The 23211-nt window shown below is 34.4% G+C and overlaps 1 protein-coding gene across 2 annotated transcripts in view; it reads left to right on the top strand.

Moving 5' to 3' along the window:
* The window catches only part of RB1CC1 (RB1 inducible coiled-coil 1), a 65843-nt gene extending 46655 nt beyond the window's left edge, over positions 1–19188 (top strand). Inside the window, exons 15-24 of one of the 2 annotated variants that reach the window (XM_059486093.1) lie at positions 187–2102; positions 5890–6049; positions 8302–8410; positions 8532–8772; positions 10361–10412; positions 11468–11515; positions 14505–14563; positions 16170–16297; positions 17808–17878; positions 18222–19188. In XM_059486093.1, the coding sequence (XP_059342076.1) occupies positions 187–2102; positions 5890–6049; positions 8302–8410; positions 8532–8772; positions 10361–10412; positions 11468–11515; positions 14505–14563; positions 16170–16297; positions 17808–17878; positions 18222–18299 (2862 nt within the window). In that variant the 3' untranslated portion in view covers positions 18300–19188. Of the gene's footprint in view, positions 1–186; positions 2103–5889; positions 6050–8301; positions 8411–8531; positions 8773–10360; positions 10413–11467; positions 11516–14504; positions 14564–16169; positions 16307–17807; positions 17879–18221 lie in introns of both variants that reach the window. The other variant, XM_059486011.1, reaches the window with a different exon arrangement.
* Positions 19189–23211: the final 4023 nt, after the last annotated feature.

Below are 23211 nucleotides of genomic sequence, written 5' to 3'. Positions count from 1 at the left end.
ATGGAAGATCTCCTTGATTTTTCTGCAATTTTTGCTTAAGTTTTAGTAGTACATATTTTGAATCGTTACAAATAATAAGGCTGATTTTTTTTAAGTTCTTGTTTTGCCTTGTGATTTTGAATTAATTTTTAATATTAACAGTTCTGGTTATCATTTGATATTTATTTCTTGTTTTATAACTTGTAGGCCTCTAATAGTCAAGCATCGCCACAATCTGCTACCACGCCAAGGACGGAAAGTGCTACAGGAACCGCAATTGCTACCTCTTCAAGAACTCCTCCATCACTCAGTCTTCAGGGTCCCCTGTGTCCTCCTGTGTGTCCCCCAGCTCCATTGGAAGAATTGTCTCCAGACAGCATTGATGCTCACACGTTCGATTTTGAAACTATTGCCCATCCAAACTTGGAGCAAGCTCTTAAGCAAGGATCATTAGACTTGGATTCATTGGCAGAGAGCCCAGAATCTGACTTTATGTCAGCAGTAAATGAATTTGTAATAGAAGAAAATCTAGTGTCTCCTAATGTCGTAAGTGACCCACAAAGCCCAGAAATGATGGTGGAATCTCTTTATTCTTCAGTTATCAATGCAATAGACAGTAGGCGTATGCAAGATACAAGTTCTTGTGTAAAGGATGTTTCAGTAGAAAATGCTTCTCTCAGTGTTTGTGTGGAGAAGTGTAGAGTTATTGCACAAGACTCAAAGGTACATTTAAGAGGTATAAAAGAAGATCTTTGCCATTTCAAAACACTTGTACAAAGAGAACAGTGTGACTTTTCTAATTCTTTAAAATGTACTTCCTTAGAAATAGTAAATACGATTGAAAAGGTAAAGCTTTCACTTGAGAAAACACTAAATGATAAACATCAAAATGAATTACAGTCTTTGAGAAGTGAGTATGAATCTAAAATTAACAAATTACTGGAGGATGGTGAAGAAAGTAAAAAGAAAATCAAAAAGTTAAAAGGTGACCTGTTAGGTCTTGAGGAAGTTCTTCAGAATAAGAATGATGAATTTGCAATAGTAAAGAATGAGAAAGAAGCTGTGGTTTGCCTTCAGAATGAAAAAGACCAGAAATTACTTGAATTGGAATGCCAAATGGAGACACAAAATTCTGAAATCAAGGAGCTGAGGCAGTCACGTGAAATTGTACTTGAAGACTTGAAAAAACTTCATGTTGAAAACAACGAGAAACTACAACTCCTGAGGGCAGAACTTGAGAGTTTAGAGCAAAGCCATTTAAAAGAACTGGAAAGCAACCTACAAGCCAGGCATTTACAGGAATTTGAGAAGGTCCTAGCTGAGCACAAGGACTGTTTGGATAAGTTAAAAAAAGAGAACGAGCATAGACTTGAACAAATGCAGGAATCTCATGAGGTAGTTATGAAAGAGAAACAACAACAAGTAGAAGAGTTACAACTGAAGGTTTCAGATCTGTCTGATTTGCGGTGCAAACTAGAAGTTGAACTTGCCCTGAAAGAGGCAGAAACTGATGAAATGAAGCTTCTTTTGGAAGAAAGCAGAAATCAGCAACAAGAGACCTTAAGATCTCAGGTTGACAAGGAAACTGAAAGCTTAAGAAAGGAGATAGATAAATTAAACAATAAAATACAAATCAGCAGTGATGAACATCAAGTGGGCTTATCAGAACTAAGGACTCTGATGACAATTGAGAAAGATCAGTGTATTTCTGAGCTAGTAAATAGGTATGAAGAAGAATCAAATTTGCTTAGAACTGAGTTAAATAAAGTAACGCTTCTTCATCAAAAAACTGCTGAGGCAGAAAAAAGACTTTCAGAGCAAATAACAGAACTGCAAAGTAAGTTAGAGTTGGAAATGACTGCCCTAGAGAAGGAAAAAACAGAAAAATTGTCTCTCTGTGAGCAGCAGGAAAAATATGAAGCTATTATCCATAAGCTAAAGGAAGAGAAAGAACTGTTAATATCTAACCAAGAACAAGACAGGCAGTTGCTCATTCAGAAGCTCAATTGTGAAAAAGAGGATGCAGTACAAACTGCTTGTAAAGAGTTGGAATTACAGAGGGAAGCTGCTGAAAAAGGACTTTTGGAAAAAATACTGCAACTTGAGATGCAAGTGAATCAGAGGTACTGTAAGAATTAAGTTACTGTGTTTTCCTAGTATTTTAATCAATATGGTATATTTATTACATGCTGTGCAGTAACTAAGATTGTTGTATTTGTAATAGTGTTTATCTGTATTGGTTTCTATATTCACATTTCAAAATATTTGTAGGTAGTGGTGTTCTCATTTCTGTAGTTCATTTCAAGGACTGTAAAATATGTTACACAGGATTATTTCAAGACAGCAACGAAGGTTTTATATTTCAGTCATGTTGAAGGAGTGTTTTCACAGTAGCAAATTGCAATTTTGATGGTCTCAGCCCCTCTCTTTTCCCATCCTTGCTCTGCTAGCACTGTGGGAGCATGCAGCGGCTGGCTTTTGGGTAGCCTGATAACTTTCCTCATTGGCTAACTGTACACCAGCTTGGTGATAATGGGGCATGAAAACTTGTGTGGGAGTTTATACAGGATTGACTGAGAGCTGTCCCATGGCCACATGCACTTCCAATGACCTTTGCTGCCCCACTTACCTATTTCAGTGTCTTCAGTTTGAGTTTCATAATGAAACACAAAGGTGCAACATATTCTTAAAAAACATCCTAACATCACCATTTTTCTTTGTTAATTTCTGGAGAGATTTTTCCATTTTAAAAATATGTTTTTCTCTAGCCAAGAATGCGTAGAATTACTCTTTCTATTGTATCTTACATACTTATGAGTTTGTAATGCCTGCCAGCAGCCTACATTATGTTATAGAATGGAAATAGTAGAATTTTTCCATGTGACTAAGGCTAAGGCTTAGCAACAGTATTTTTTTTAAATGCTAGCATTTTATCATTTATGTTTGTGTGGTGTGAATCAATGCAGCAGATCAATCTTGTTTGTAAAATATCTTAATAGAGAAATTTTTTCCCAGGTATTAGGCTATACCAAGTATGTGAAATGGGAAAAGACCAATAAAATGGACAGAATTGACATAAAAGCAAGAATATTGCAAAAAATTAGTACAGACTTAAGTTAGCTTTTAAATTTTTAGTATCAAGGTACTGTTAAAAGAAAAAAAGATAGGAGAGGGGAGGTCATGCAGAGTCCAACAGCATAGTCATAGTCCAAGGGAAATGAGAATATCTGCTTCACTGGAATTGTCTGCTACCTCAGGATTTTCATGTGCAAGCAAGTGCATGATTATGTGATGTTGTGTTAGTGCCTGTGTTTGCTTGTCAGTGTATAAAGAAATGCATCAAGATAATATTGCTTCTTTGAATTAAGTTTGGGATAATGAAATCTAAGAACAGCCCGTCTTAATTGAAGAAAATATTCTCTTAATGAAATATGGTGTGATGAGAACAAAAAAAGATAAATTCTGCATTCTTTTCATTTTCTGTGTATTTATGCATTGTAGAAATTTGAAGAACTTGACTCAACAGGAAAAAGATGTAGCTGTGTCATCAGACTTTTTTAAAAATCCACCTACACTTAACTTTCAACTTGTGATTACAGCTGTGTGTATTCTTATCCAAACTGGATAAAACAGATAATGTATTTCAAAGAAATATTATCTGTTTCAATCAAAAGAAGTGCTGTTAGTTTGTTAGAAAGTTCTGTAAAGTAATTTAAGTTTTAGTGTGACATTGAAATATATTTTGCCTCCTCAGGCTTCTTTTTATGCCTTTGTTCTGCTGTTATTTTTTTTTTTCTCTAGGAATCAAGATATATACTATGTTTTTATCTCCAGAGTGGTTATATGTTGAGTAAATCTGTCCTAAGATTTCAAAGTCACTATTTACTTGTTTGATTTTTGAATTCTTAAAACCCCAAGCTATGTCAATAACTCAGGTTGATTTGTTATTCTCACTCATTGTTTAGCAGTTGTAATGGTAGAAAACAACTTTTATTTGGCATGTGACTATACGTTTGTTTCCTGCAAGAGTAATGTTACGTAAGCCATTCAGAAGGTACAGATGAAGACATATTGTTAAATTTTACCTGGGTACTGTACTGGTGTCAGGAATTTAGGGTTTTCCATGGAAATTAACAAAAATATTAAGAGGCAACAAAGGAATGTTTGCTATCCATGCATTACCACAGTATAAAAATTAACATAGTTTGGTGTGTCTGAAAATCAAGTCATTTTGATTAAGAAAGATAGTAAACCTGCAAGGCATTTGTGGTTTCATTTCCTCTTTCTGCACTATGTAGTAGTGTAAAACAGTAGAGAAAACCACAATATCTTTAATGACTTGTTGTTAAGCATTTTGAAGCAGGTTTCTGGTTAGTTAAAATATCTATAATACTCTAAAGAATGTTAAAAGTAGAATAGGAATCCCAACTGCTTTAAAGATGGAATTACTGCTTTGGTATGTTGCAGTCTTAGTATTGCCCAGCCGCTTCTGTCACACCACCATATGTAGTGGAGCTTCACAGAGTGCATGTCCTCTCTCTCCTAGCTAGGCTTCCCTCAGAAATAAATTGAAATTTAATCAAGCATGAAAATCTTTACTTGGTGGCACAAAAAAATATTTGCCTGAGTGTTTCATGACTTTGTTTTCTCTGCTTATTTTACTTCTGACTTCTAGAATGTCAGAGGCTGTTTAGCTACTCTTGAGAACTTCAGTTGGTTTTTAGAGCTCTTTTATTTAGAGCTTCTTATGGGCTTTTTGAGGGCTTAGCTGCTGCATAATAGTTGGTATATTCACTATATCCCCATGTGGTAAAACAAGTAACAGTGTTGTTAAGTACATTCATCTTAGAGCAATGCAAGTGTTTGCTTGCAAAGAAACCCCACATATCTCAAGATATGTGCTTTTGGTATCTTGAAAATAATAAAGTTAGCCATTGTCACTGTTGCTGTAGTTGACAAGACCTTTTCAGAGTAAGTATTTAAACCTACTGCCTGGTAGAGTGATGAGGTATGAGAACTGGTAATGTGCTAGCATCCTTTGCAGAGCAGCAATATCTTTTACTTGGCTGTCATTTGCAAGCAGTAGTGCAGGCAATCCATCTGAGAGGCAGATGATTTCTGCTTTGGTTTAGTTCAGCTAAGAGCTTTGGGTTTAAATTTTATTTGTTGTAATATCAATATGGTTTTAATATGATTCTGGTGCAGATGAATAATAGAAACTTAAAATAATACAATTTTTCACAATTGTTGCCCAACAACAGGGTTTCTCTATTCTAAAGTTCTTCAGAGGCATTCTTGATAACTCAGGCCAAAGCACAGAAGAGTGTAGTTAGTTTTGCTTCAGTGGTGAGAAATACTTGGCTTATGTAACATTGTGTCAAAAGCCATTTAAGGTCATTATCCTGCCTTTGTGACTGTTGATGGTTTCCTTCTTTTATGATCATCACTGCTGTCCTCCAGATTCTGCAATCCGGAGTTTTGAGTTTCAGATCTGGATTCCTTAGCATCAGATTTCCGCTGAATTATTTTCCTTATGTGATATTTCTGAAGGCTTTGCATTTTGACATACTAAGTATTTTTGTGAAGTTGATAGTTTCTTTTTACCACTTTCCTGACTTTGTTACATTACTAAAAATATAAACAAAAGTCCTCCCCCACCACAAAACTTCAAAATTAGAGCCAGCATGCTATGCTAAAAACAGAGAAAACTCGAGTAAGAATTGGTGAGATGCTCATGATTAAAAAGTAGAACTGAAGTTAGTGATGGTTTATTTATAATATAGTATTTATTAAATATTTCAGAAATAATGTCTCAAAATGAACGTCTGACTTTTTGTGTGTATGTTTATTTCATGTATTGTGGGGCTTGGTATGTGCTGCACATTTAAAGCCTAAACATTTTCTTTTAAGTCCTCCTGCTGAATCATCTGCTGAATCAAACTTAGTTGCTGAACTTCAGGAGAAGCTTCAGGAAGAAAAAATGAAATTCTTAGAGCAACTTGAAGAACAAGAGAAAAGAAAAAATGAAGAAATGCAGAACATCAGAACATCACTCACTGCAGAGCAGCAGGTAAAGCTGAATTTTTAAAAAATTATTTTTGCTCCCAGGACAATTGTGTTCTTTTGCTGCTTTGAAGTTAGAGTATGGTTTTCTCTTTTGCTCTGTAACACTTGCACATTCTAAACTTGTGTGATTATCTGAAGCCAGGATATGATGTGTTAATGTAATCAAACATTTAAGCATTAAGGAAAAAATACAACAAAGAAACAAACAAAAAAACTCCACTAGAAAAAAAAACAAAACCAGAAGGCAAAACCAATTACCAAAACCAACTGGCAATCCAGATTCAATTTTTGTGACTTCTTTTGCTGAAGTGCTTGGAATCTATATTCATTCATTTCTTTAACTGCAGAAAGAGACCAGGTATTAAAAAATTTGTGGACAACACAAAATTAATTATTTGAAATACTAATTGATCTGGAATCAATTAGTATTTCACTAGCTTTTAAAGTATATTACCATGGACAGGTGGTGTTTTGAGGTTCAAAGCATAAACATATTGTATTTTGAGGTTCAAGCAATGTATGTTGCATTTTACGTAATAAACTTAAAGCCACTGTGTAGTCCTTATCTTGATAAAAATGACATTGCACTGGATTATTATTTTACATCTGAATCCACACATTTTTTCCTTTCAAAACATCTTGGGGTTCTTAGTTTCTGTAGAGGAGTCTCAAGTTCTTAAATTAAATCTGTTAGTAACAGCTATTATCTGCAGCTTTGTTGCATTTAAACACTGAGAAAGGATTTTCTGTTTTAAGCACTTCTCCCTACTGTAGCTGTGGTAGGATCACATAAGGACATAGAGACAAGGGTGGTGATCAGCCAGCTTGGTGAATGAATGCAATTAATCACTTGATACAGGGAGTAGGGAACACAAAATTGCAGATGACTGTAAAGAAAGGGGTCTTACTGCAATTGGACTACAAGCATTAATGCTGAAGTTAGCCTTACATAGTAGATCTAATAGGAAATTTTTTCCTAGATTGGTAATAATTTGATTTATTTTTCCAATATTCCTTAGTATTCCATTTTCCTCATTATCTAAGAGTATTCTTCATTTCTTGAACAGAGCGTGGAAGGGAAGGTTCTGAGGCATTGGCAGCAAATTCCAGGGAAAGCTGGATCTTTTTAAAAAAAACAACAAACAATGAACAACCCCAAAAGAGACCCCAACCAAAGCAAACAAACACTCCAAACCCAGAAAAAGGGTGTATCAGTCAGTGCTGACAGTTTACTTCACTGCCTCTGCTGATTACTGAATACTTTGTCTATTTAGTCTTGCCTTTGTCTTTTTTGGTTTTGTTTTTTTTTTTTTCCTCTGGGAAGTTTCCTCAGAGGTGTCACTTATGCTTTTGTTATGTAGACATATAACAAAGTTATATATATGTATAGATGTTATATATATGTATATAACAGAGTTATGTTATGCAGACATCTAAAAAAGGCTGCTGTGCCCTATGTAAGTTGTGTAGCCCACCAAATAGTTTGCATTTTAAGAGTTGATAGGCATATATCAAGAGAATCTTCAAAGTCACAGAAGAATTAAAAGTAATTTGAAATATCCTTTTAGTAGATAGTTTTTAGTAGGTTTTGTCTGTCTCTTCAGCAGCACCCTAAGAGTTAAAGGGCACAATGATCAGTAGAAGTACTGAAGAACTGGAAAGATTTGTTAGACTGGTACTGAAGGCTATGCTGGCCACTTCTTATGTTCACCTATTCAAGCTATTAACCAGGATTCCTGTGTATCTTTTGCAATAATTAATTGTTCACTGAAGAATTAATGCATGACTTGAAATGTATTTTTATTTCAGTTTATAGTGTATTCATAAGAGTATTTTTTCTTTTTCATTTTATGTAACATATCTGGATGCAGTTCAGCTTTATCTTAATAATTTGAACCCTTCAAGTAACTGTTTTAAATATAGAATGCTCAAGTAATTTACATTAACTGGAATAAAAAGTATTAAAGAAAAATCAACAACTTATGGTTTTAAAAAATTATTTGTTGCTGTACTGCTTGAATGTATCAGGCTTGAGGGAATGAGAGGGTTAAAAATAAAATTAATTACTAAAAAATTTTAAAGAAAAACATAAAAATAAAATGTACTGATATTTCTTCACCAAAGCAATAAGTAAAAAAGTTTTGATTTCTTCTTTTATTGTAGAAAACTGAAATGCATGCTGTCTTTTTGTACTATCTTGCATTACATTCTTATAGTATGTTCCTTATTTCAGTAATACTTCCTCTCTGTTTTCAGACCAACTTTAACACTGTTCTGGCAAGAGAGAAAATGAAAAAAGAAAACATAATTAATGATCTTAGTGACAAATTAAAAGTGCTTACACAACAGCAAGAAAAAGATAAGGGTAAGCAAAGTTCTGAGGAAGTTTCATCCTTTCTAATAGAACTGTTCCATTCCATTTGCAGATTGGCTTTGATCCTTGGTGTTGCTGTAATTAAAAGAAATTCTGTTTGTTTATGTCATAGATTTGATTGAAACACTTTCTGAAGATAGAGCTCGCTTACTTGAGGAGAAGAAGAAACTTGAAGAAGAAGTTAATAAACTGAGAAGCAGTAATTTTTCTCCATCAACCTACTTGGCAGCAGCATCAGAAGCTTGTGGAGCCTGTGCAGCTGATGTGCCCACAGACACAGAGAGATTGGTTGCTGACTTTGGGGCTGAGGGGAGAATGGATTCCACGATGGAAACCAGTATGATGGCTGTGCAGTAAGTATGGAGCATAAGAGCAGAAATAAAGCATGCTCTTATTCTGGAAATGTGTGCTCTTGGGCAGTGTGAAGTACAGATGAGCGTGTTTAACTCTCCTGCCTTTGGTGCTCTTCCTGAAAATATTCTTTTAAACATACATGTACATACAGTTGTGGTGTCACAATCATTAGGCATGTGTGGGTTTGATGACTTTCAAGTATGCAGCTTCAAGGTGGAACTTGGCCCCACAATCATGATGTAAAAGAATATACCTAAGTATTCAAAACTTAAGTCAAACAGAAGGAAAATTGTAATGGTGAATGAACTGGGAGGCTGTATTTTACTGACATATCTTTTGAACAGTGTCTCACTTTCGTGCCACTAGCATTGTAAAGAACCCCAGGCTTCTCCTCCATACCTTTCACAGAACTAAGAAACCTGACTGGCAGCCACACAAGAGGAGCAAGGTTTTTATCAGAGGACAAGAGCAAAATAGTTAGATGTACTTACATTGACTTTAGTCAGTGTGCATCACAACCAATGCTGCCTAACCCAGAATCACATACCCAGAGCACTTAACAGCTTTGTAGAAGTAAAGATGAAAACTTGTCCTTGCCAAGCTAGACTTGCTCTGATAATAAAACCAGGAAGTACCCCATATTTTAAAAAAGAGCTCTTTCTTATAGTAATCATTATAGCCCTGCACTTTCAAAACAGATGTACAGAAAAAAATTTAGGGTGAGCTTGTGAACAAAAAAATTATGACCCAATGTATGATTAGACAGAAACTTTCACAGGGTTTTGTTGACTGCTTCCTATTGCATGAGAGCTAAACAGCCTTTTAACTGAAATGAAGTAATGATTAGTATGGTTTGTTTATTTCTAATCTGTTAGTTCTCTGATAATTTTGATTGGATTTATAGCATGTTTCATCCCAAAACTTGTCTGTTTTCTCAACCAAATCGGTTTGGACTACAAAATCGTTGTTTCTTCCCTATTTAAACTGCTTTTAAAGTACATTATAACTGTTTTAGGAATTACTGTTTATGTTCTTAAGCAATTACTTGGGCTGTTAGCATTTATTTTATCATGCTCCAGTACTCAGTTTATCCCACAGATGAAAGGCAACAAGTAGCAAGTTCACATTAGTGTCTCTACCAGAGAGTACCAGGGCACTTCGGAATACTCCCCAGTAGCTTTTTAGCTACAGACCAGGAAGGTGGGACATGATAGAGCTGAACTGCAATATCAGGGATTAACTGTCAGAGCATGTGGGGCTGTATCTTTCATCCTGGTCTCTTGAAAACAATGCAAAATACGAAGAATTGCCCTGATGTAGGTTGATAAACTAATCAGTGGCTGAAAATTCACTGGCTTGTTGTGACAAAGAACCTCTTTGGTTTAAAGAGAAGGAAGAAAAAAATCCAAAACCCCATCCAGAAATATCGATGCTGATTCCTAAGTGTCTTTCTATGATGTTTCTTCTGTGCTAGCAAATATATAACGCTCTCCACTGAGTGAAGATAACAGGTCAGTGTGGAAAAGACAATTTTTGATTATTAAAAAAAGGTTAGTTTTTAACCTGTCCATTTTCTTTCTCTTTTAGTGAAAATGTTCATATGTCTGAAGAAAAGCAGAGGATAATGTTGCTAGAAAGAGTGAGTAGATTGTTTGTTTGTGAGGTTAAGTACTTCTGACTAAGTATTTAAAAGTATGTACATGTGAAGTTGTGCTGTGGTCCATTATATGCTCTGATGCATCATATTGTCTGCAGAGATTATCAATATGATTTCAGGGAATCTTTTTTCATTGTACTTTTGGATCGCTGTAATTCACTGAAATAATTCAAGATAACTATTAAAACATTGCTCTTGGCCTATCCTTGTTATGTTTATGTGGGCTTTGGTACAAGTGACTGATCTGTCACTCTTTTTAGGAATGACAGATCATTGATACAGAGAATTTATAGAGAAAAAAAGTTAGAACTCCTTTTCCTATTTAAGAAATACAAAACAGCTGGACAGGATTTAAGATTGATTTGCCACTTTCTCATAAAAATGGGGAATTTTTCCTCATAGGCTGTCTTCTTGGTAAAATGTGAGATTATCCTCTAGTAGTTATGCTGGAGTATTTCAGATTCTAGTAATTTTTAACTGGCCAGTCATATCTAACTTCATCTCAGTTGTCTTTGAAGTTGACTTTTTTTTTTTTTTAAAGAAAAGGTGTCATTAGCTTCCAACTTTTTAGGATCACTTGGACTGAAAACTGGAACCAAATAAAGAACAGGAATGCTTTCTGTTAATGGATTGTGACACTGTATGAAGCAACTGCCTGGGTGTTTCTGACTATGAGCATGTACATGCTTTTTTCTGTCATTTGATTGCAAAGGATTTGTCATGGGTAGAACCTATAACATCATAATATATTACATTTCGTTTGCTGTTCTATCATTTACATGTTTTTCTAACTGAAAGAGAAGTATGACTATGCAGGTACAATCATAGCATGAAGGTTTGTAGCACTAGGATAATTCCTAGACTTCAAGGGGTTTTTTGCATGTCTTTGTTCAAAAGATGCTTTGATAATTGTTTTAGAACTGAAGGATGTAGTATTGTACAAGTAGTTGGTCTCTAGTCATATTAGAACTTTAAAAAAAAAGTTTGTACTACATGAAGTATAATATCCAGTTAATCAGATTAAGTTTTTCTTTTAGACTTTGCAGTTGAAAGAAGAGGAAAATAAGAGATTGAATCAAAGATTGGTAAGTATTTGTGCAATCCATTTTTTAAGCCTCATGAAAAAGTAAGAAAAGCTTAAAAATGTTAAGTTTGTTAATATCTAACTTTTTTTATTAATTTAAAAATATTTAAAGTGTTAAGGCAAGTGGTGGATAGGGAACCTGATAACCTTTGAGAGATTACATGAGCTTAGTCTTCTCATGGAAAAAGATTCACAGGACTGAGAAGTGACTTCTTCCCAAAGAGCACAGACCATCCAGAGTTGGGGTAGTGGGGTGGTAATTTCCAGGGCACCATGACTCAGCTTTCAGCAGCAGTAGATTCAAGGCCAGTTTACATGAATATAAATATGCCTACACTTTAAGCATAATTGGGAGTGTTAACAATAACTTACAGATTGTTTTGGGAAAACTGCACCTGCCACCTTAGTAAGGTGTGAAACTGTAATTCTGCCTAGTAGCTGGAAATGCAGGCAGGCACCATATAAAATGCTACAGTAAATGCCTATGGAAGGAAAAATAATTTAGTGACAGAGTGCCCTTGATTCCTGTAGTATAAATTCTTCTTCTTTTATTTATTCCCTCTTTGTCCATGCTAGCAGGTCTCAATTTTAAGTCTTAAAAAAATTCCTGTGTGTATAGGAAACAGGCACATTCTTTGGTTGGACTGGCCATGGAGATCACACTTTCTTTAAGTGACTGGTGATACCTAAAAGTTTGGTAGGAACTGATACCTCTATAGTGGGAAGTTAGACTTCATACCAGGTGTAGGGAAAGATTGCAAGACATCTAAAAGTATAATTTTTCAAGGATAATTTTTAATTCAGAATGTCAGTGAAATACACAGAATTTATTTAAGTGTAATTTTTACAATAAAAACTCTAAATACACCCAGACAGTTTTGTAAACCTCTCTGTAGATATCTTGTCATATTAGAGTAAAATAAAATGGAAGAAACACTGTGTATGAGACAGCTAGAGGATTATTCTTGTTATGATTAATAGAAAGGCATGTAGGAGAAATTGGTGGTTCTTTGGTCTCTAAGGCAATTCAAATTTGATTTTTAAATGGAACTTCATGGCTTTTTAATTCCTTACTTATAAAGTGAGTTTTTACATAGTGAGTTTTTATCATTTATCTCTTCATCCTTCTTTCCCTCTCCCCCTCCTTTTAAATGCACTTCTAAAATTGAGATATGCATCAACACTTCAATATCCATGTTTATTTCTATTGAGGTACTTCAGATAAGGAGCTCAGAAGGCATTATGTGTGAAAAAGAAAATCTTCATAGGTCATTGGCTTTTGCAGAAGAACTTGTAGGTTACTTCTACAAGGAACAAAAAGGAGCTCCTTTTAATACATGGAATGTTATTACAGGATTTTTGTTATAGTAAATGAGTTATTGAGAAAGGGAACAATTTTTTCTATATAAAGGCTATTACAATTGTATTAATAAAATATTATTTACTAGGTTTTAATGTAATTATTCTCAACATTCTAGTTTGTTCTGTTTTTCTTGAAGTTAGAAGTTAAGGAAAACTACAGAAATCAAGCTATTTTCATTTAACGCTTATTCCAGTTTGAAAAAACAACAAGAAAATATCTGGTCTGTATATCTGAGGAGAACTCTCAAACTCTTCTGTGAACAATCTAAACAAATATGACAAATTTCATGCTAGCTGTGACTTTTTCAAGAAAGAAAGGTAGCCTCTAAAACTTTTTTTAAAATAAAAAAAATAAATTAAAAACAAAATTCTTAAGTTGGATCCTGTAAATAAAACTGTTGAAAGTGTCATCAGAATTTGAGAGCATTCTGTGATGCACTGCATTCAATTTGGACCTATTCTTTGAAGAAATGAAGAAAATGAGCTGTGGATAGGCTTCAGGCTCATACGAAAACAGGCTGGTAGTGCCTCTGGGGAAGGCAGGGGGCAAGATTGACAATAGGAAGGAAATTCGCTATAGGGAACAATATCTGAGTTACAGCTGAAAAATCACATGCTGAACTTCAAGTGGGAGCAATCTAGATTTGAATAACATTTATGAATGATCCAGGCCGTAGGAATGGGTGGAAAAACTGCAGGACCTACCTCTAGTCAGAGTTTCTGTGGAATAATTATGAATTATCTGTTGTAAGGAGGTTACCAGAGGGTAATGGAACTGATACATTTATGTCTGAGCAGCTTCCCCAGCTACTTGCCTGCCCAGGGGATAGGTGTTCCCTTGGAGATAGAAGTAGCATTAATTACCCATTGTCATTTCTTGTCACAGTTCTCATAGAAACTTTGTGTGCACTTATGTTTATTTTTAGGTCTAGGTTGTCCTATTGAAGTTGTTCCATGTGCCAGTATTTTATTAATTTAAACAGAATTAAAAGAAAATATACATGTAGGAGATAACCTTACAGAATTGAACCTTGGTTTGGTCTTAGTAAATCTGACTCCAGTTTTGTTCCAGGGAGTGCTGCCCTGTTGATTACAGTAAACTTGAGATTTTATGACTGTAGAAAAACTGAGAGACTATCTTAAGCTCAACATCTAGAGTTTAATTGTAATAAACATGTTTAATCTATGGTGTTCTGCCATCAGCCTTTTCTGGTGCCAGTGACTTCTCTGTTAGAACGAACACATTTATGATAAGTCTTGTGTATGCCCAGAGTAAATCTTCACTGGCACTGATATGAAAAGTTCTTCCCAGTTTTAAATAATGAGGAAGAAGTTAGTTATGCTGGAACATTTATAATCAAAGGTAGCCATTAAAAAAAAGTACAATAATAAAAACCAAAACCGAACCACAAGTAACCAAACCCACTACAGAACAGGATCACAAAAGTATGGTGGGTTTTCTGAGTGAGTATAAAATCTGCAAGGCAGTGTTTGAAATCAATGAAAAATCATCTTGCCGTGCTCTTACCTGCAATGTACATTTCATCATAGCTTGCTTAATAGGAAGTATGTACTTAATAGCTTAATAGCTATTCTCTTTTTACTTAATAGCTTTTCTCTTTTTATAGATGTCTCAAAGCATGTCATCAGTATCCTCAAGACATTCTGAAAAAATAGCAATTAGAGAGTAAGTACATGTTAATTTTCATATACATAGATGGATATGCTTGCAATAACATAAGTGTATAGTTAATGTTATACTTCTACTGTTCTTGCTTTGTGGTGAAAGGATGCACAGATCACTGTAATTTAGCCATCAGCTATTGAACAGTCCCAGTTGAGCATAAATCAAATTTTATAAAACCTTTTTATAAACAATGAAATGGCCTTTTTGAATTCTCTGTCAGTGACTTTCTTGAATTCCATACTCCGTAGGATTTCTAGCATTCTCTGAGGCTTTTTTTAGATTACTTTTTTGTTTGCTAAAACATAATGATGCTATAGCATCAATCTGTTAGCAGCTGCATTTAGAATTGTTGCTGGAAAAAGAAGTATTCTTGTAAAATGTGAAAGCTTCAGACAACTTTCAATTAATATTAGGCTTATATATTTCTTGAATAATATGAAAATAATCTTTGGAGAAAGAGAGAATCTGCACAGATTTTTCTATTAATGTTTTGTGAATTACACCAGTTTTCATTTTTGATGTAACAAGATCAGGATGTGAAGAATAATTTTTTTCCCTGTAGCATCTGAAAATTGTCCCAAGTGTCTTGGTAGATTTTGAGGAGGAAAATGGTATGACAGAAGAATTCATCTGTCCAGTAGAGATGTTTTTAAGTCAATATAGCTTGTCTTCATAGTAAGTCTAGGCAGAAAAGTTTGGAGTATTGTTCATTTAATCCAAAAATGAACTTTAAAGATTATGACCTAAATTTCTCTAGATTTACTCATTTGATTGTCTTTATATCTGTAGTCTCCTTCTATGGAGAGGTTTTTCACTTTCTTTGCACTTCCTCCCTTATCCTCAGAGGAGTAGTAATATTTATTCCTAGAGCTCCCTTGTGATCTAATGCTTAATTTGTAGCTAATTTAGATTTCATTTCATTAATGGGTAAATAATTTACTCACAACACTTTACACTGTGGAACAAGAAGTTTGGAGACAGAAGTTGCTCTCTGAATTCTGTAGTTGAAACTTTGCATGAGAACTTGGTTTTTGTGTTCCCTAGTGTCAGAAAAGCGGAATTTTAAAATGTTTTATGTACAGTTGCCACAGTGTTTCTTTGGTTTTTCATCATTTTATCAAAGGTAAACACTTAATTCCTTACTTGTCTTGTGTGCTTAGAATTTTAAGATTGGAAGCTGCATAAATGTTCTTGCTGTATTTTTCTGTGTTCATATTTTTTTCAGTTTAAAACAACAAAAAAATGTTTGTAAACACCACTACAGTGATGATTACCTTAAGTACCAGTGGAAAAAAAATAGTACAAAATTGAAACACTGGCATTTAGTTAGGTATTTCTGATTGTGTTTTAAAGAAAAAATGAAAGTTATTTTGAGAAAAAGAATCTGAGCTGATGGGTGTAGAACGTTTCAAAAACACTTTTTAAAGGTAGCCTGCTTTTGTTGTCCTCAGAAAATAGGAAATGTATATGAGTTGGCATAGCACGTGGAACTGTCTGCTGCTCTTCAGCCTAGTCGGTCTCATGCAATACATGGGGAATAAATGTAGCTTTAGGCTTCTGTGCTGTTTGTTTAGTTAAGTTTCTGTGATTTTCTTTTTTTCCCTAGTTTTCAGGTTGGCGATTTGGTACTCATTATCTTGGATGAAAGGCATGACAACTACGTGTTGTTTACTGTTAGTCCAACCTTGTATTTCTTGCACTCAGAGTCCCTTGCTGCACTGGATCTCAAACCAGGTGAGTGTGGTAAGTGTCAGATTTTTTTCTAATTATTATCTCCTCTTACAACTAACAGTCTTAACTTTCTAACACTAAGTGATTTTTATATGTATGTGATAAATACAAGAAGCATGTAATAGTTGTCCGCTATCTTTGTAGCTTTTGCTACTTGTTCTGGTGCAAAATATTTTTCAAAGCAGAACATTTTTAATTAAAAATTTATATAGATGTTAATATCTTGGAAAATTGGGAAAAAATATCTGCATCTTCAAAGTAAGCTGTGGGGAAAAAAAAAAAACAGGGAGAATATGCCTATTTGGTACACACAGAGTATGTTAACATTCCCATCAGGCTGCTTTACCTACTCAGCATAAATAATAAATAAAAACATGTAGGCAACAGTATATGGGAGTTTGCAATCAATATTTTTGCTCATATTACCAAATTAAAGTGGTATTTATTATAATATTTTCAGAGAAGACTTCGAGTATTTCTTTATGTTCAAGTTGATGACACATTTACTTTTTTTGTCCCATAATTTTGAAGGGTTTTTGTTCACTTTTTTTTGGCAGCTATCTAAACTTAGCAAAATTGAAATTTTTTTAAATGAGGAAAAATAACAATGCTTTGCACTAAACCATGGGCTCCAGTGAATTAATGGAATGTCTTTAAACAGTCGTGTTTTTTTGCAAACCCACCTGTGCTCCCAGCTTTGTAAAAACATCTTAGAATATGCATCAAAAGAAAGTTTGTATTAATCCCAACTTACCAGTGAAAGTTTCTGTGTTATTGCATGTCACAAACTGTGAAATAATTTCCCTGAGCAGACTCTCTGTAGATTGCAGTTATGATGAAAGATGATAGATCTTGAATAACTGTGTATTCTCCAGAAGACCACTAAGCCCTAACTGGATTGTGAGTCTGCTGTCATCTGTGAAACCTGAGGGGAAAATGCCTGTCTTACTTCCAGACATTCTGACCCATGGCATTAGTAATGCATATATAGCTGTGTGAAATATGGTAGACTTTTCTTACTGGGTCTTGACATACATGAGATAAAAGCCATGTCAGTTTGTATGTTACTGTGAGTACTTAATTCACTGACCTGTTTTCAAATTGACTTGGCTTGCTCTGGTCCTTACCAGTTGCTGAATAGAGTTAATCACAAATCTAAGAAAACTGCAGATAAAATAAATATCAAGACCTAACAACTGCCTGAGGGACACATTTGTCTCTGTCTCATTGCTTCAGGAAACTGTCTTGATTCTATTTCTGCATCAGGGAAGTGAGAAAGTGAAATATCAGAACACTTGTGATAGGTTGTATTTGTGATAGGTTAAAATTGGTGTTGACCTAGGTACTGCAAGTTATTCTTCTAAGGGCCACCAAAATGTTGCATTTAAATCTGATCTTACTTAATGTTTATTTATTTAAACTGTTAAAAAAATCTGCTTTTAATGAAAAGATAATGTAATATCCTGGTACCTGTAGTTGCTTATCCAAAATATTGCATACATTTTCTCTTTAGCATCGGGTGCATCTAGGAGACCGTGGGTGCTAGGAAAAGTGATGGAAAAGGAGTATTGCCAGGCAAAAAAGGTAAGAAAATAGTAATGAGAAATCATCTGTGATTAATAGAGAAAAACGTATATTTTAGTATTTTTAACAGTTATGACAGATTCTCTCTGCATAAGAAGTTGGATGAAAATTGTCCTAAGTTCTGCTATTCCTGCTTTTCTTTTGAGTCAGTGAATAGCAAGAGTAGGGGAACCAGAAGAGTTGAGTGAGCAGTGGGTTGGATATTGGCATCCACACTGTCCAGAGCCTTGCCAGACTCCTAAGGGTCTCCTGAATACTGAGTAGTGGGAATCAGTTTGAGCTTACAAGTACAAAAACCAGTAGAATAATTCCACATTTTAATTTTTTTATTCTTTTTTTGTAGGCACAAAACAGATTCAAAGTTCCTTTGGGTACAAAATTCTACAGAGTGAAAGCAGTACCATGGAACAAGAAAGTATAACACAACAAAGTTTTAGTTCATTCTGTCTCCATTCTTTTTTGACTTGTCCTTCAGTGCTCGTTCATCGCTCCAAGTACCAGGCCATCTTTTTATACTGAGGTCATGTGACAAGATACGTCATTGATGTACTGCTTTTACTTTTTAACAGGTGACATTTTAGAAATTCATCAAAAACTCTGGCCCTAACTGCTTCGATTTTTTTACCCAGATAACTTTAAGAGTGTGGACCAAATGAGTTCATTTTCTCTAAGGGCAACCACATGAAACATGGTTTGTTTGCCATGTTAATTGCCTGTTAAATATACTTTAGCTTGTATTTAGATGTTAAATGTTAGTTACCATTATTACCAGCATATGTCCTTTTGTGAAATCATTATCAAAGTACTTGCACTCTTTAACAGATTCTTTATATGTGTAAAATTCATCAACTATTTAAAGAGGGTGTTCATTGCATGCAGATAATCATATAATTTTTCTTCAACATGAGTTTGCCTCAGTAGATGAATAAAAATAACTACTGCAGCTTGTTTCATTACATGAAAATACTCTTTAATGTTAAAAAACCCTTGTAATTTGATGCACTGATTTTGAAAATCAGTCACAGTTAGATCTGCAATCTTCAAAAGCACTTTCGATGGATTGATCACACAGATTCTGAAGGGAAGACACCTGTGCTGCTTATTCAAGGTGAAGCACTTGTTCTTCCCAACAAAACAGAAGTCTTGTATTAATCTATTTAGAAAAATCATATTGATGAAATTGTATTTCATGGTTGAGTTTCAGGAAAAAACTCATTGTACATTAACCATACAAGAGTCATTTAAGTAACAAATTATTGTAATTGTAAAAGACATGTAGAATTTTAAAACAATAAAGATTTGAAACTGTATGTGTTTGAAGTATTTGTGTGCCTTTTAAATACTATCTCTAGTATTTATTTCATGTTAATCTGTTGCATCTTCTCTGTGGTTTCTCTGGCAGTTTCATTACATAGAAATACCCAAATTTTCTGAGAGGTAGTAATTTTCAAAAGCATTTGGGAATTACAAGAATTACCTTTTAATCATAAAAATGAATTTAAGTAGACAGAAATTTTAATTTTGCCAGCATATTAAATGCATAAATGACATTTTTAGTAGTTATACTGCCTACATTTTTTAAATGTAGTCTTATTTTTAATAACAGTATAAAAGGTTATACTATAAATATGTAACCAATGGGAAGGGAATATATGAGTTCGGCTATGAGCTCATGCCTAGGATTCAGTCCATGGAGTTATTCAGCTGTGATTTATCTTCAGGTGTGGAGTGGAAGAGGAAGAGGTAAAGAAATGATCACATGAAAATCTCAATGCTTCTGCTCATACGTTTCAAATAATATTTCTCTATACTAACCAGTCCAGTTGAATACCCAGGAACATCTGTATATGCTTTATTTAAAATTTTATTCCATAAAAAATTTAAGTTCAGATTTTATTAAATGCATGGGCTTGTAACTGTATCATATCTTTGATTAAATAAATCTAAGACAATTGATCTGTGGAAAACAGAATGTCATTTCGTCAAGTTGCCTTCTTACCTGGTTGTTAAATTTACTAGTTGATGTACTGACTTTTTAAAATTAGTTTTCTAATGTGCCTTGTTCGTCAAGAATAGTATTACCATAGTTGAGTACTACCCAGTGTCAAATATGTAAAAAACATAGATCTATAGGACAGGTTTAATGCAGAGAAACAACCCATGATGCAATTTTTTTTTTAACCATTGAATTTTTCACCTTCAGCTAAATTGGAATTCAGGTCTGTCTGCAATTAAGTGCAGTCTTGTTCCTTAAGTCAACTTAGTCACAAGTGATTTAAGAAGTTGCACACATAGTGTAACTCATTTCTTTAATTATGCCAAATGTTTAGAAGCCTTGATGTCTTTTACCCATTGACAAAACTTTCCCAGCCTCAGATACTACTGCTGTGAATATTATAAGTCTTGCAGGGATTAGTTGGAAGCCATCAGGCTTTGCTAAGAAGCAGTGAATCTCCTTCCATTTCTGGGAGGGCAGTCATTCCTTGAGTAGCAGCAGTGAATCTGTGTGGCAAGGGGCAATCCAGTGCTATAACGTAAGACCCCACTCTTGTTATTGAATAATCTACTTCAAAGGTAAATAAAATGTTGCCTAGAAATTTCTCAGTGGAGGAAAGGATGTGTTGTCAATCAAGTCCTTCCAAGTTGGATAAAATTGCTGGTTTGATGATGGCCCTGCATAACAGAGCACCTACAAGGGGCACTCCTTTTAGGGCATACAAAAATACAGATTTTTCTTACACTGTGAATCATTAATCACTAAGGTTTGTGTATCTTTCTGCTTTGTGTTGATGACATACCGTGAAGTTCATTTGTTGTAGGCTCTGAGATGGTGCCCTGAGTGCTGAAGTGAGGTGAGTACAGAACTCGTGCTGAAAATTAGCTTCCTCACCAGAAAACCTCAGAAATTCCTTATTTTTGTCTATAAAAACATCTAAACTTTCTAGTCTTGTTTTACTGTTGCTTAGATTAAAAATACATACTTTTAAGCTTATATATGGACAGTAGCAGCAATGATTTATGATACTATGAAAGTTGGCTTGATTTCTAGTTTAAGATAAAAAGTCATGACTGAGGTTTATATAACTCAGAAACACATGAGCAATATATGAAAGTGAACTTGGGAAGCACCTAAATAAATTGATTAAAATAAATTGCTGTAATGCAAACTATGAGGGAAGAAAAACTTCTTCCCTGCTGATATCTGCCGCTTTATAGAATGCCAGGATGTATCTGTTATTGTTACATGACATAATATTTTAAAAATATAAATAAACAGCAGTGCCTTTGGGTTTTAGGAATATTTGTCATGTGTTTCATTTTATAATCTTTATGTATATTCAAAATGGAAATTCTGTCAAACAAACTCCCAATGTATTCAGTAATGATTCTGAACAGTCATTGAGAAAAATGTAGTTTACATATTTTTGTATGTCACAGCCCTACTAGTTCTTGAAAGTATGTTCGTTATGTACCACCTATGTGCTTCGTCTTGCACCATAATAAAAATTTGTATATGGCTATATGATTTGGAAGAGGAGCATGGTCAGAAGAGATGGGAGAGAAGTGGGAGGATAAATTTGATGATCTCAAATTTCTCTAATTCTTTTCTGGAGCAGCATGTTGGAAACATAACAGATACTAAAAATAAAAGCCTCTTGTGCTACTGCTAATACATGTTTATTCCAAAGTCTGGCTTTAGAGAGAGGAAATTTATTTTTCTGAACTGCAGAAGGCAAAATGAATGGTAGAAAAAGTTGATTGAAAGCAAATGCTGTCCTGCAGACTTAACACAGAAGGGATGTGATAATTTAAAAGGGATTTTTTCCAGTGTTCTTGGAAAGCTGTATCCATTTGAATACTCTGAGAAGCATATTAGTTTTTGCACTGCTCTGCAGTCAGTCTCTTGTCAGGAGCTTGTGCTGTTTAGAATTCAGCTGTGTTGCATTTGAATCTTAAGATGATCTGAGTAGGACCATTTTTACTGAAGTATACACTTTTCCCTAAGTTACTTATGTTATATAGTAGAACTGGGAAATCTGCCCTCTGCAAAATTATTCTGTGCCTTTTTGCAGCACTAGTTTTCTTTGTGACCTACATTGCAGCCTTATTTTGTGGAGTTTAGCTAGAAGGCAGATTGGCTGTGAGCAGGTACGGCTAAAATTGATTAGTACTTTGGAGTGCTGTATAGTTCCTATATTTTTTAATTAATAAATTGTAATTTAATTATTATTTTAATTATAGCTTATTATAGTTAATATTATAATAAATTATTATTAATTAATAATTTTTAAATCAATAAGTGCAGGCAATTACTGCTTAGTGTCAAATTAATAATTCAGAAATAGAGCATTCTCCATATAAGAGCTCCTTTTCCTTCTCAAGCCTTTTAAACTTCAGTGATCTATCTCAGTGCTGCATTTTAAGGTCACTGATTTCTTTATCTCACTTTACAGCCATTCTGCAGTCCTGAAGCAGTGATGATAAATGGGAAAGGGTAAACAGTTACTTCCTATAGCACTAGCTCTTTTAACAATCACTCATATTAACAACATCCACATAAAATACTGAGGAGCATGGGAAAGTCTAGTCCCCAGACTCCAAATACTGACTAAGAATTGAGTTCAATATTGGTGCTCTCAAGCAGCATCAGATTTAGAGAACAGTTGAGGTTGTAAAGAACCTCCTGAGGTTGTATTGCCCAACTCTCTGCTGGGACTGAAATCCTGTAATGTTTTTAGTAAGGGTCTTCAGTTTGCAACTGATTTGGCAATTTAATGTTTTCAACATTCAATTTAGCCCTTTGTTTTGAAGCCTGGATTGAAACTGCTGTTGTAATTTGAATAATTTTTAAATTCTCCCTTATTTCTGGCTCAATTTTCTGAAATTAATCATCGCTGGCATCCTTGCTTTCCTTTTCTTGACTTTTGCTTCTTTGGACTTAAATTCACTGTGGGTTTGACTTTTTAGGCAAAATTATTTAGTAAGTAGCAGATTTTTTTTTCTGCACTGAGAAGAGCTATTTTCTTACCTCCTAGTCAAAAATTGGTACTGTTTGCAAAAGGGTGTTAATGAAGAACCATGCTCAGAACAGTAAGTCCTGTTTCTGCCCCAGATCTCTACATGAGATCTATCTGTTCTGAACACAGGGCTGCATGCTTGTGCACACAACACAAGCTCCTGTGTTGGTTGCATTAAAGGTGCAGAAAAGATTGATAAGTAATGCCTCATTTTTATTTTTTAATGAAGATTAGGTACAGAGCTATGAGTTACATACAACCAAAATATTCTGTGTTGGAATTTTATAGTTATGAGTTTACACATTTTATAGTCAT

The sequence above is a fragment of the Ammospiza nelsoni genome, chromosome 1, assembly GCF_027579445.1.
Source record: "Ammospiza nelsoni isolate bAmmNel1 chromosome 1, bAmmNel1.pri, whole genome shotgun sequence".
In the NCBI taxonomy this organism is placed as follows: domain Eukaryota; kingdom Metazoa; phylum Chordata; class Aves; order Passeriformes; family Passerellidae; genus Ammospiza; species Ammospiza nelsoni.
Note: the sequence above shows the minus strand (reverse complement) of the source record. Positions and strands in the feature narration are given on the sequence as shown.